General features: G+C 37.2%; 1 protein-coding gene across 1 annotated transcript in view; it reads left to right on the top strand.

Moving 5' to 3' along the window:
• Nucleotides 1-14,223, top strand: part of LOC149795602 (transcription factor COE1-like) — a 104,438-nt gene that overhangs the window by 36,241 nt on the left and 53,974 nt on the right. The window contains exons 4-6 of the mRNA XM_089963828.1: nt 6,403-6,458; nt 7,754-7,827; nt 8,430-8,498. Coding sequence (XP_089819954.1) covers nt 6,403-6,458; nt 7,754-7,827; nt 8,430-8,498 — 199 coding nt within the window. The remainder of the gene's footprint in view (nt 1-6,402; nt 6,459-7,753; nt 7,828-8,429; nt 8,499-14,223) is intronic.

Below are 14,223 nucleotides of genomic sequence, written 5' to 3'. Positions count from 1 at the left end.
AATAATGCTAATTTGTTTGCTTAGTGCGCGCGTTTGATGGCACTTGCCATGCTTTTCTATTCTACACGTGTAGTCATGTTTACCTCCGTAATTATACCCGCCATGGCAAATCGTGTGCTAATACACGATTACGATAGTCATTCGTTCATTTCAGCTCATTGCCCCATCTTTAAATATTTTAAATTGCTGTAGAAATTAACCGCGGCGACGACTTAATAACTGGTGGGTAAACATTTGGGAATCAGCTATCGCATTACTAAATTATCTGTTTTGAATTAAGCTTGGGACTCAGCCGTTGTCGTAATGCATGACGTCCTTTTAGCTTTTGTCCCCATAATGAAAAAGAAAAAAAAAACAGCTTGCGGATTCGACCTCAGTATTCAAACACCTATTAGTTTAATTGACAGGAGTCGAGCTTAATGTTTGGAAAATGTAACTGCTTATAAGGGGATAAATGGCTCGTTAAATGATGACATTATTTTACTTATGAAATACATCAAGAGATCGAAAGTGAAATTACTATTAGAATCAACAAGGACTTGTGCTAATAAATATTAGCCCCGTAATCTATTGATTTCATCGCAAATACAATCGATTTAAAGGTTCTTTTGTGAGTTAGATGATTCATTAAATTTTGAAAAGCTAAACAGATGGAGGCCATTGTAATGATCCGAGACCCTATTTCGTCTAAGCCAGTTCAACATATCAGCTATATTTAGAAACAGAACAACACTAAAAGGGAGACGCGGTATGCAATTGTGTATTTTATGAATTTAGTTTGGCATTATTGCTGACGTGTCAACGACGAACCATCTTGCTATGCTGGTAAAATAAGTGCCGTTTTATATAAACGTGGATGAGTGATTATTCTCTTATTTCATTAAAATTAATAATTTTTCTATCTGTCGCAAGTTGTTTTGATAGAACAATTTTCATCCATCTTAGAAGTCCATATGCTATTTGACTATTGCTATCAATTTCCAAGACAGAATGAGCGAAGAAAAAACTTTACCATCAAGTTTTTATGTCAGAATGTTCAAGGGCTTGAGTCCATTTAGGAAGCCAAATTTTACATACGCACGGAAATTGATCAGTAAGTGAAATCACCCATATTTCCTCCCAAAGACAATTCAAATTCCGGTCCATAGTGAATTGTTTACCAAATCGGCTTTTTATCTTTTTTGTCAGCTGCCGATGCCTTCTTCCTAGTTTTCAGATCGGTTTAAATCTCGCGAGATTTTAGGCAAATTTTTGCAAATTATGTCATGAACGCTCAATCCTAATACGACACTTAAACCATCAAACAACAAAAGTTCAGGTTTTTGTCCAAAATTAAACAGGCCTAATATGGCATAAAGGAATCGCGGACTATTTGACAGACTCACTGATCTCCGAAACTGGTCAGTTTTACAGCATGCAAAAAGTAAGCACGTCCGAAAATGAAGACTTGACAATGGAAGTCCTCCAAGTGACATGGGCAATTGTATGTTTGCAAAAACACATGTTAATACATTTTTACGAAGAAATTTACTCAGTTCGAAATCATACTCAAGCCATATTAGATTGATTTTAGCAAGTCTTCACAACAAATGATATAACTGGGGCAAGTGTTTGGAACTAATTTGCTAGATGCTTAATCTCTCTCTCTCTCTCTCTCTCTCTCTCTCTCTCTCTCTCTATATATATATATATATATATATATATATATATATCGAGAGAGAGAGAGAGAGAGAAAGGGAGAGTGATGGAGAGAGCAATGTTGGATAAGATATAAGTCTCGTGTAAATACTGAAATGATGTATAAGATATCAGTCGCACGTAAATACAGCAATGTTATATATGACATCAGACCCATGTAAATACAGCAATGTTGTATAAGATATCAGTCTCGTGTATATACAGCAATGTTGTATAAGATATCAGTCGCATGTAAATACAGCAATATTGGATAAGATGTCAGTCGCATGTAAATACAGCAATGTTGTATATGACATCAGACCCATGTAAATACAGCAATGTTGTATAAGATATCAGTCTCGTGTATATACAGCAATGTTGTATAAGATATCAGTCGCATGTAAATACAGCAATATTGGATAAGATGTCAGTCGCATGTAAATACAGCAATGTTGTATAAGATTTCAGTCCCATGTAAATACAGCAATGTTGTATAAGATATCAGACATATGTAAATACAGCAATATTGGATAAGATATCAGTCTCATGTATATACGGCAATATTGGATAAGATATCAGATTCATGTATATACGGCAATATTGGATAAGATATCAGATCCATGTATATACGGCAATATTGGATAAGATATCAGTCCCACGTAAATACTGCACTATTGGATAAGATATCAGTCTCATGTAAATACGGCACTATTGGATAAGACCCCAGTCCCATGTAAATACAGCAATACTGGATAAGATATCAGTCCCATGTAAATACAACAATATTGCATAAGATATCAGTCTCATGTAAATACAGCAATGTTGGATAAGATATCAGTCTCATGTATATACGGCAATATTGGATAAGATATCAGTCACGTAAATACTGCACTAATGGATAAGATATCAGTCCCATGTAAATATAGCAATGTTGGATAAGATATGTCTCATGTAAATACAGCAATATTGGATATAATACAGTCCCATGTAAATACAACACTATTGGATAATATACCAGTCTCATGTAAATACGGCACTATTGGATAAGACACCAGACCCATGTAAATACAGAAATGTTGTATAAGACACCAGACCCATGTAAATACAGCAATGTTGTATAAGATATCAGTCCCATGTAAATACAGCAATGTTGGATAAGATATCAGTCTCATGTAAATACTGCACTATTGGATAAGATATCAGTCTCATGTAAATACAGCAGTATTGGATAAGACACCAGTCCCATGTAAATACAGAAATGTTGTATAAGATATCAGTCCCATGTAAACACAGCAATGTTGGATAAGATATCAGTCTCATGTAAATACAGGAATATTGGATAAGACACCAGACCCATGCAAATACAGCAATATTGGATAAGACACCAGTCCCATGTAAATACAGAAATGTTGTATAAGACACCAGACCCATGTAAATACAGCAATGTTGTATAAGATATCAGTCCCATGTAAATACAGCAATATTGGATAAGATATCGGTCCCATGTAAATACAGCAATGTTGTATAAGATATCAGTCCCATGTAAATACAGCAATATTGGATAAGATATCGGTCCCATGTAAATACAGCAATGTTGGATAAGATATCAGTCCCATGTAAATACAGCAATATTGGATAAGATATCGGTCCCATGTAAATACAGCAATATTGGATAAGATATCGGTCCCATGTAAATACAGCAATGTTGGATAAGATATCAGTCCCATGTAAATAAAGCAGTATTGGATAAGATATTATTTCCTGGTAAAAACAGAAATATCCGATATGTCAGTCTCAGGTAAATACAGCTATATCATATAAGATATCTGTCCCATATATCGAGTCATAAAAACGTCAGAAACCTTGAAATAATATTCTCTGCGGTTACGTGAAATGCAAGGCACAACTAAAAATAGGCTCATGTATATTTTAGCTAATTTCAAAGAAGAAAAAAAATCCGATTCCGCATTACGTTTATTTGTGTGCAGTTTTCCTTAATGAACTTTTACACTTGACAGCGCTCTAACTTAGAAATTGAAAGGATGAAAAATTTCTTGTGATACATTATCCTAGAGTTGTACCTTATAATTTGTTACTTATATGTAAAAGACCGCACCTGTAGCCAAGCGTTTAGAGCGTCCGCCTCTGATGCGGGAGATCTGTATGTGTGTGTGTGTGTTTGTGATTTGGAGTTTTAACATAGCGTTTAACAATTTTTCAGTCATATCGCTACGATGTCTGCAGTGTGGCAGTTTATAGTGATGTATATCATTGGGGCATTATGCTGTAGACATGTAGCACGATGTCCCACCCAGTCACATTATCCTGACACCAGGCCGACCAATCCTAACTCTAACCTCTTAATGCTGAGCGCCAAGCGAGGCAGCTGTAGATACCATTTTTGTAAGTCTTTGGTATGACTCGGCCGGGGATCGAACCTCGACCTACCGCATCCAAGGCGGACGCTCTAACCACTAGGTCACCGCAGCGGTGATGCGGGAGATCGCGGGTTCGAACTCCGGCTGGCTAATACCGTAGACTTTTAAAAAATGATACTAACAGCAGCCTCGCTAGGCGCTCATCATTAAGATGTTAGTGTTTGTTAGGACTTGTCGGCCTGGTGTTAGGATAATGTCATGGAGTCGGTACATCATGCTACGTGTCTGCGGCATGATGCCCAAGTGCTAGACATCATTTTAAACTGCCACACTGCAGACATCGTAGCGATTTGACTGAAAAATTGTTCAAGTTACGTTAAAAATCCAAGTCACACACACACACACAGACAGACACACACACACACACACACACACACACACACTTATGTGTAAAAAGAATATTTTCATACATACTCTTTTGCCACAGTTTCTTTTTGTATATTGTTATGAGCTTCTTTATCCCCATCCCACCCACTTGCCCGTCACGTCTCTACTACCGCATCACAAACCAACAAACTGTGAACTTTCCCAACACGTCTACAATAAAACTGACACCTAAACACTGGAAACATAGTTTAATAGATTTCACGATTAATTTCATATCAATTTTCACAGCATTTCCTTTAAAGGTCGGTCATTGTGGTCAAGCATCAAAGATCTAGATATAGATACCGCCGAGAAACTGGTCGGACAGCTGTTTCAGCCGTCTCTTTAACTCTAACCCCTGACTTGGTCGGACAGGTGGCTAATTTGTAATTCATAGCTGGCAGCAGCGAAAATCAGCATCAGTTTCACTTTGATTACTTGTTTAGCCACCGTGTAGAACGATAGACCTAAAACAAACACTATCACATTGCGTAATTCATACAGCCAAGGCGATGAAAGACACGGGTAATTGGTGAACTGACAGCGATCGAACAGATATAATAAATATTAGGGCATGGACAAACTATGAAGATGGGCATGCCGATCTCTAGAAACAATACGTAATAGTCTCTATATATTTATTTTACTTTTTAATATGAGCTGTAGGATTATCACGAAAACATTCTTTCTTTCTTTTTTCTTCTTTAGTCTTTCTTTCTACGGTCTTTCTTTGTAGAAATGCAGATAGAATCAGTGGCGGCGCAATGGGGGTGGGGCATGAGAGGGGGGCAATTACATCTGAGCGCCAGAAAACAGGAAGCGTCATCGGAATTTTTTTTTGGGGGGGGGGAGGGCAGCAGAAAATGTCATGGTATTTCACCTTCACTTTAGTCTAACGGAGGCAATTCTTCACAAAACTTATATTTTAAATATGCATTGATCTTCCTTCAGTTTTGTATTTGTCACTCTCAATAACTTGTCATCTTGGTCAGTGTTAATTCCGCTAACACTATAAAACTTGAGACCGATTAATTTTTTAAGGTTATTACTGATAAGTTTCAATTTAAAATCTGTTAAGAGGAATGACTCAAAATGTTATGATATTACGAGATCTTGGGGAAAATGACACGTGAATTGTATAAATTACAACATAGAGAAAATAAAGCGTACTGGCTAACTAGTAGATCACACACACACACACACACACACACACTCCCACCCACACACATTTAATGACTTAAAACTGAAATAGTTTCATAAAAGTTCAATATCGTCAGAGAGGCTTTGTCCAAATATTGGTTTTTATACAAGATTATTTTTTGTGGAGTTCGTCGGAAATTTAATCAGCAAATTGTAAATCTTTTAGGTACATACAATCGGATAAAAGAAGTGATTACTTTAGATACATACAATCGGATAAAAGAAGTGATTACTTTAGGTACATACAATCGGATAAAAGAAGTGATTACTTTAGGTACATACAATTGGATAAAAGAAGTGATTACTTTAGGTACATACAATCGGATAAAAGAAGTGATTACTTTAGGTACATATAATCGGATAAAAGAAGTGATTACTTTAGGTACAAATACCCAGATAAAATATGTGATTACTTGAGGTACAGATAACTGGATAAAATGAATGATAACTTTAGGTAGCAATAACCTGATAAAATGTGTGATGACTTTTAGGACAGATAACTGTACAGAACGTTGTTTGTCAGTTGCCAGGAGAGTAGATTGCAATATAATGTGTTGACGTGCCTTTAAAACCGCAAAACAAACAAGAAAAGATACTTTGCATATGAAATTCCATTAAGAGAGGTGTTAGATAAAACGTTTACTAGTATGTAACTTTCCTTCTTGTTCTTTTTGAGGAGATTTGAAATTTGAAAATATAATAGTTTGTCTTTGTTCTCCAGGTGTTCGGCAAGAACAAGACTTGTATGTTCGCCTCATAGACTCCGTCACAAAACAGGTAAGAGAAATATTTTTATTTATTTTTATTTATTGTGAATGATACATTTTAATTGTCTTGCCGGTCCAGTATGAACTATACTAACAGTGAAGGATAAAATCTGAATCTATATCATTACTGGAGCATTTGATCTCCGTGCGTGTTTGGGTATCTTCGTTCGTGTGTCTGCTTGCATGTGTGTGTCTGTTAAAGAGAGAGAGGTTCAGTTAGTTTCCTAAAATATTTGATTATTGGCTTAACGTAAGCCGTTCTTTGATTCCCCCTCTCGTCACTCAAGATGATGTTCACAATGTTTGAGTATATGTAATCTCTTGGGAATTAGCCTCAAGACCTCTATTATCCGCGACTGAACAGTAAATAACATACGCGCTTATGTGAACCTCTCACTTTTAGGATCATACCTTTTAATTAACAACTTTTTATTTTTATCCGGAATAATCAGAAAGCAGTGTCGGACGTCGAAGATTGAGACAGCGGAAATTCTGCGACAGATGATGAGCCATATTCTGTGCCAAACACGCTTTAGTTCCGCATTCATTAACCGTTAATTGAAAGACGAAAACTCTTTGAGCAGTCTAACGAATTTTGTCTGTATTCGTTGGCATATGGCGTACTGGAAAACTGGATCGTTAAAAATGCAAATAGCCAAAGCGCAGCGTGCACCAGAACGGAATCCCAACAATAACCAGCGTTGCACGCAATTTGGTTGAGAAATTTTCTTGTCGAAATTTTATCAGTGAATATCAGTCTATATTAATCTATTTTGGACCATTTGAAGGCCAATATGATTTAATATTTGGCCATTTTATTGAGAGTAACTGACCCGATTCTCGCAGAAGATAATTCCAATCATTGAAAATCAATTGTTGCGCGACACAGAGGTTATAAGTCTTCTTCCCACCGTTCATCAACAGTCCCAGAGTCGCAGTTTGAATGAAAATTTAGTACTCCATGCTAAATTAATATTTATGTCTATCCAGAGAGAGAGAGAGAGAGAGAGAGAGAGAGAGAGAGAGAGAGAGAGTTTTATATGCAGTCAAGCTTATAAGTGTCGGTTGCTCAGGGGACCATAATGAAAGTGGTCCTTGAGAGCAATTCGTCTTTATATTCAGGGAAAATTCGTTTGTGTATCAAAAGTGGGATTAATGGAAATAGGTCCTTACACTTAAATGATCCTAAAATGCAGGGGCCAAACAGACCAATCAGAAACTTATTATTAAATATAATAAGGTGCCGCTTTGTTTATATAATTTATTCAAGCAAATAATCCTAAAAGACTGATTTGTCTCTTTCAGGCCATCGTTTACGAAGGTCAAGATAAAAACCCAGAAATGTGTCGGGTTCTACTTACACACGAAATCATGTGCAGGTAAAAAAATATTTTATGTTTTTTCTTCTTGCTTGGCTCATCTACGTAAATGTACGATATTGCATTGTATCTTTTGTACAATTCTGTAAATGTTGACTACACTTTTGACATTTCCTTCCACATATACTTGTGAGCACACTTCTATATGCTTACGTCACAAGAAACTAAAATGAGAGTTTGATTATGAGCGACACCAATGCGTGTTAAATTCGATGATTCAGCATATGTTGGGACAGCTTTTTCAGCACAGAACACACACACACACACACACAAACACACACACACACACACACACACACACACACACAGAGCTCAAGTAGCATAGGCCACTGCAGACATCGTAGCGATCTGACTGAAAAATTGTTAAAGCTTCGTTAAAAATCAAAAACACACACAACACATACTTATTACTTTTGTTTAACATATTTTAAAAAGCATTCTTAGGAGAGTTAAAATCCACAGAATCAATAACCTAATTCTGCAGGAATGTAGCCAACATAATATTTACAACTTACCGTGTTGTTCATGTGGAAAAAATATTATTATTATTATTATTATTATTATTATTATTATTATTTTTTTTTTTTTTTTTTTTTTTTCAGTCGGTGCTGTGATAAAAAGAGCTGCGGGAATCGCAATGAAACCCCATCTGATCCTGTCATCATTGACAGGTAGGTACTGTGATATATTTTTAACATTTTAAGTGCAGGGCATGGGCAGGATAAAGGCTTGGGGGGGGGGGGGTCCTAGGCAGTTAAGATAGGGTCCCTTAGAGATCTACAGATATACTCTGAAAACAGTCCTTTCTGGCCTTTATATGTGTATCATTATTATAGCTATTTTAGGATAGGTATTTAGACATAAAGTTTATTTAAAAAAAACATGTAATGTTTTCCACCGGGACCTGTGCAAGATTATACTCATCTTTTCTTTCAATTTCTGTTGTATCCATGCCTAACGAAGACGACTGATTTTCTATACTTGGTGCGGGGTGGGGATTGATGAGATAAAAGAGAGGAACTGAAAAAGACGTCGGGACATTCACATTTCAATGATTTTACTGTGGGATTGATTGTGGGAGATAAATTCGTCATGGAAAGCTTGTCCCGAGCGCGGATCGATATTGTTAAATACCTAATGCTACAGCATTGATTGGCTCTAAGTTAAGTTATTGACATTTTGACTGAGCTTACGTAATGCTTCACTTTTAGTACAGCAATACATCTGGGCATTCGACATTCATTTATTAATGTTTTTGTTGTTTCGGGTAAACGCCGTTTTTCAGCGCATGTTAAGTTATGCATGACGGCCTGTGTAACTGGCGGAGGAAGATCCCTCGAAAACCCCGGTAAAGATCAGCGACCCACGGGAAGCTACTGGCAAGCTTTCTAACATACCCACACTAGCCAAGTCCGACACTCAAACCCACGCGGACAATCGTGCGATGGCAGTGATCGGTTAATGCGAGCACTTCAGACCACTCGGCCACTCATAGCCTCTATTTATTATTGAACAACAAACCAGGCAAATGCAAACACCTAACAGTTAGTGTATTTTCTGCACATTTGGTTAGATATACAATTACCTAAATTTAGTTTGAGTTCAGTGTAAGATATTACACACGTGGAACAGCAAAACTCGCCAGTGGCAAACACTGAAGAATTGTGCATTGCAGCATTGCAGCAACATGCTACAACCACTGCATCTTAGAGTGTCACTCTTCTGTCTGTGTGTGTGTGTGTGTGTGTGTTGGATTTTTAACGTAGCCTTAACAATTTTTCAGTCATATCGCTACGATGTCTGCAGTGTGGAAGTTTATAGTGATGTCTAGCACTGGAGCATCATGCTGCAGACATGTAGCATGATGTCCCACCCAGTCACATAATCCTGACACCAGGTCAACCAGTCCTAACACTAACCTCTTAATGCTGAGCGTCAAGCGAGGCAGCTGTTAATACCTTTTTATAAGTCTTTGGTATGACTCGGCCGGGGATCGAACCCACGACCTCCTGCATCCGAGGCGGAAGCTCTAACCACTAGGCAACGGGAGCAGCCTTCTTTTTTCTATTTTCATACAATATAGTAATATTATCAGTTGATAATGAGGCCCCTTCAGAGACTGAGAGAGTTGCGGGCCCTTCAGAGACTGAGAGAGTTGCGGGCCACTTCGAGAGTTGCTTCCCCTAGGCCCTGGCTATATTGAAATTTGAAATGAGAGGAATGTAAAAACAACCTCATATAATTTATTATATAACGATTAAAAAGATAACTAAGTATATTTATCATTTTCAGAATCGTTTATTTAATAAATTCTTTTTGAATCCCCTGAAGGGTTGAGACCCTGACCTCCTTGCTCCCCTCCCCTTTTTGTGTTTGGGCCTTTTAGTAATAGGCTTACACATACTAGAAAAGTTTGTAATATTATAATATTATTTCCACGATTTTAAACTGTAGATCAAGTGCATGCAGCTGTACAGTTTCATCTCTCTCTCTCTCTCTCTCTCTCTCTCTCTCTCTCTCTCTCACACACACACACACACACACACACACACACACACACACGCATACACACACACACACACACGCACGCATACACACACATATACACACAAAGAGACACGTCTTTGCATGATTACAAGCACGTTTGGGAAAAGGTAGATCACATTAGTCGAACAAGAACGCTACCACAAGTTAAGCTCAGTTGACAAGTTGAAATATAGTATCTTGTAAATTATAAATGAAACAGAAAGGTAAAGCTGCTGAAGATAATGGGACAACGTGCGATGGTTAGGGACTGATCAGTTCTTTATTCGGGGAGGAGATGGTTCGGTAAGAGGAGGGGGGAGGGGCGCATAATGTTATCTTATTTCAGGCCGGGCTATTTTCCTTTTGTTTTTCTCAAGATAATTTTTTGTTTTCAAATCATATACTCAATGTAATAAGTCTTCTAAAAATCAGAAGCACTCTTTCAAGTTAGATATTTATTTTTATAACAATCTTAGCATCACATCCCCCCCCCCAAAAAAAAAGTAATATAAAAAATAAAATAAAATGTTAAGTACATTACAACGTGCAACATATCGAGAAAAACAAATTGCCCGGTAAAAAGAGATATTCATGTAAATTTTGAATAAGGTATATAGCACAAGACGTTTAAGTGGGCTCGTCTTATTTTCAGTGCCAGCGACAACTTATTAGCACACGCAAAGCTTTTCGTATTTTTAAACAAACACTCGTCGAGTTAGTTCTACAGGAGATGTATTGTCGCATAGAGGTTGAAAATGGGTTGCAAAATTAAATTTCAGAACTAAAAAGAAGTAAAATATATCTAGACCCCAGGCGACTTGAACACCATTTCGAAAAAGTTGCATACGTTATGCCAACAGTCTATGATCTTTCATCAACTTTGATATAAAAAAAAATTAAAAAAAGGGGGGGGGAGGGCACCAGATGCCCCCCCCCCCCTCCAAAAAATCAAAGTTGCCAGGACACATGGTACTAATGATTTGGAAAAATGGGAACCAGCATGGAAATGGGTGAACCTAAAATAGAGTGTATGTGGGTTTGGCTGACCAGGATTGGTTAATAATGTAAGTTATGTTTTAGGACAAAGAATCTTTTGAGAGCTTATCCTAGTTGTAAGTGAACAAAAAATAGACACATTGTTTTATTGATGGAATTTCAGTCCTTTAACAGTCTTGAGTTTGGAACACTCATTACTAAAACTAGCACCTGACTCTTTGGTGCGGAATTGACCACATGTTTCAAACACACGCAGGTGCAGAAAATGTCGCGGTTCATATCCTTTCCTCTACACAGAAGCTGACATCCAGGTTTCATCTATACTGATAAATATAGGTTTGATCACGAGCGTTCAGAAACTTTAAGTTATTGCATTTTTAATATCATGGTGTTTGCATAGGTTTACAATGGGAATTGAATTAGTACCGTGAGTCCTGAACATACAAAATCTTACCTTCTTGACGCCTGTCAAACATGTGATGAGAGCAAACGTGAATATAGCAGAAGTTTGTGATTATTTTCTTCCTCTTCTAATATCAGTGCCGATTGTTCACTTACAATTTGCGGTGTGTGTGTGATTTGGAGTTTAAACGTAGCGTTTAAAAATTTTTCAGTCATATCGCTACGATGTCTGCAGTGTGGCAGTTTATAGTGATGCCTTGCACTGGAGCATCATGCCGCAGACATGCAGCATCATGTCCCATCCAGTCACATTATTCTGACACCAGTCCGACAAGTCCTAACAGTAACCTCTTAATGCTGAGCGCCAAGCGAGGCAGCTGCTAGTACCATTTTTATAAATCTTTGGTATGACTCGGCCCGGGTTCAAACCCGCGACCTCCCGCATCCAAGGCGGACGCTCCAACCACTAGGGCACCGGAGCGGTCGTTGTTGAACTTATTCACAGAAATATAAGACCTACCATCTTCTACGCGCTTGCAAGTCGATCCCAACTTTAAACTGCATAAACCCGTATATGCCGTTGCATAGTGCGCCGTCAGATCTGGATCTCTGCTGTTTTGTTGGGATTAATCAGCAGAACAAACATGACAGACTCTGATCATCCAGCGCGTTATGCGACGGCAGATCACGGTCTATGTTGCTTGCAGTTGGACTCGGCCTATAAGCAACTATATACAGTAACATGTCAAATTTCCTGTTTACACTCGGATAGAGAGCAGAACATTTCAGTTTCCGAAGATGTTTTGGACTAATCAATAAGCAATACATAAAAATCAGATTGAAAAGGCATTTATTTTGTATCAGCTTAATACGTCTTCTCTTTTTGTCTCGCTATCTGGGAACAAAGCGCCTTTATAAACACATGTTTTAGAAGCAACTAAATTTATTCTATTACAAGTTACTATTTCCCTAAAGAACCATCTGTCTACTATTCAAAGTAATTGTTAATGCGCATGGTCATATTGTGTCACGTGATGGAAGAATAGTTATGGTTTGGGTCACAATGCTGAAAAGTTTAACTCCATATTCTACACACGGGATCCTTTTTGTGTGCTACTCTAGTTCGATTTCATTCAATATTGCATGAGGAAATTGATCTAAATTGTCTCCATCCATTCATTTTCACACCAGGCGAGAAATCATAGAGCCAGTCAAATCAAATACCTCATTAACACGTCGCCATATTGCAATTGTGAATTCAGAATAACAAATGTCCTGATTGAATGTGACCTATTCCGATTGCATGCCATCGACAGAACTTGGATTTATTAGGCTTCCAGATCTATACGCGTCTGTAGAATGGTTCTATTGCCTTATTACTTAATTCCAAGTGGGTTTTAAGGGACAACCATAATAATAGTCCTGGTCATGGAAAAAAGATTGAAATTAACTCTTCTGATACGTACTTGTATTCCAGTAAGTCGTAGGAAGGAAGTAGATGTTTATTAGCAGGACCTATTAAATATAGGTTTCGTTATATACATTTTGTTAATAAACTAACAAAAAACATTATTTCTAAGTAAAATATGTCAGCAATCGTTTGAGCATAAAAACAACAGAATAATAAATAAGTAAATATATAAATATATAAATAAATAAAATACACAGGGATGCTAAAGAAACATTTGTTGATTGAAAAGACATTCGAAGAGTAGAATGGGTCTGCTTGGGACTACTCTGAATGATGGATTTGATAGCTTGAACATTGATAATGCACGACGACTATTTAGAAATATAGTATACGACTCATTAAACAGAAATAAATGGAGAATAAAAGAAGGAAAAAAAGAAGATCATGGTTTTGGAAAAGTAGTTCATCGGCCAATGTAAAAAATCATTTCTATCGATTAAAGACAATAAAATAAGTCACATTACTAGGTGTCAGGGACGTTTTAATTGTTCACAACCTGTACGTAGTATGGAGTCTGAACGATTAAATGCCCAATATTACTTTTTAAAACCATCTGTGTTACTTGCAGGTTTTAAACATTATCTCTGTAAGCAAATGACTATATGAAAGATGCACTAGTCTCTAGCATGACAAGACGGAAACATTTTTTTTTTTTATAGTGACACTGTGCAGGTAGATTTACCCTGCTGTATTATTAATATATTTTTCAAAATGAAATCAATTGATAGAGACGTTTCTACTGTATAACCTTGAACTGATCGCACCATCGTTAGAATGTGTTATATGTATGGGTTTGTGCTACATTAGTTGATTGAAGAGTTTTCTAAACAGTTTGAATCATTCAATTAATCTGCATTCCGATTAGAGTAGAAAACGTATATCCACAGGGGCACAGATGGCACGATATTTTAGCACTGCGTGTTTTAAGCTGAGAGTTTGATTGCATATCTACCGAGGCTTTGTTTGAAACAGTACTGACACATCATTCTCCTTTTCTAGAG

Source organism: Sinohyriopsis cumingii, chromosome 7 (genome assembly GCF_028554795.1).
Source record: "Sinohyriopsis cumingii isolate HCF-2022 chromosome 7, ASM2855479v2, whole genome shotgun sequence".
NCBI classification, from domain to species: domain Eukaryota; kingdom Metazoa; phylum Mollusca; class Bivalvia; order Unionida; family Unionidae; genus Sinohyriopsis; species Sinohyriopsis cumingii.
The sequence above is the reverse complement of the archived record's forward strand: the minus strand, read 5'-3'. Positions and strand labels throughout refer to the sequence as shown.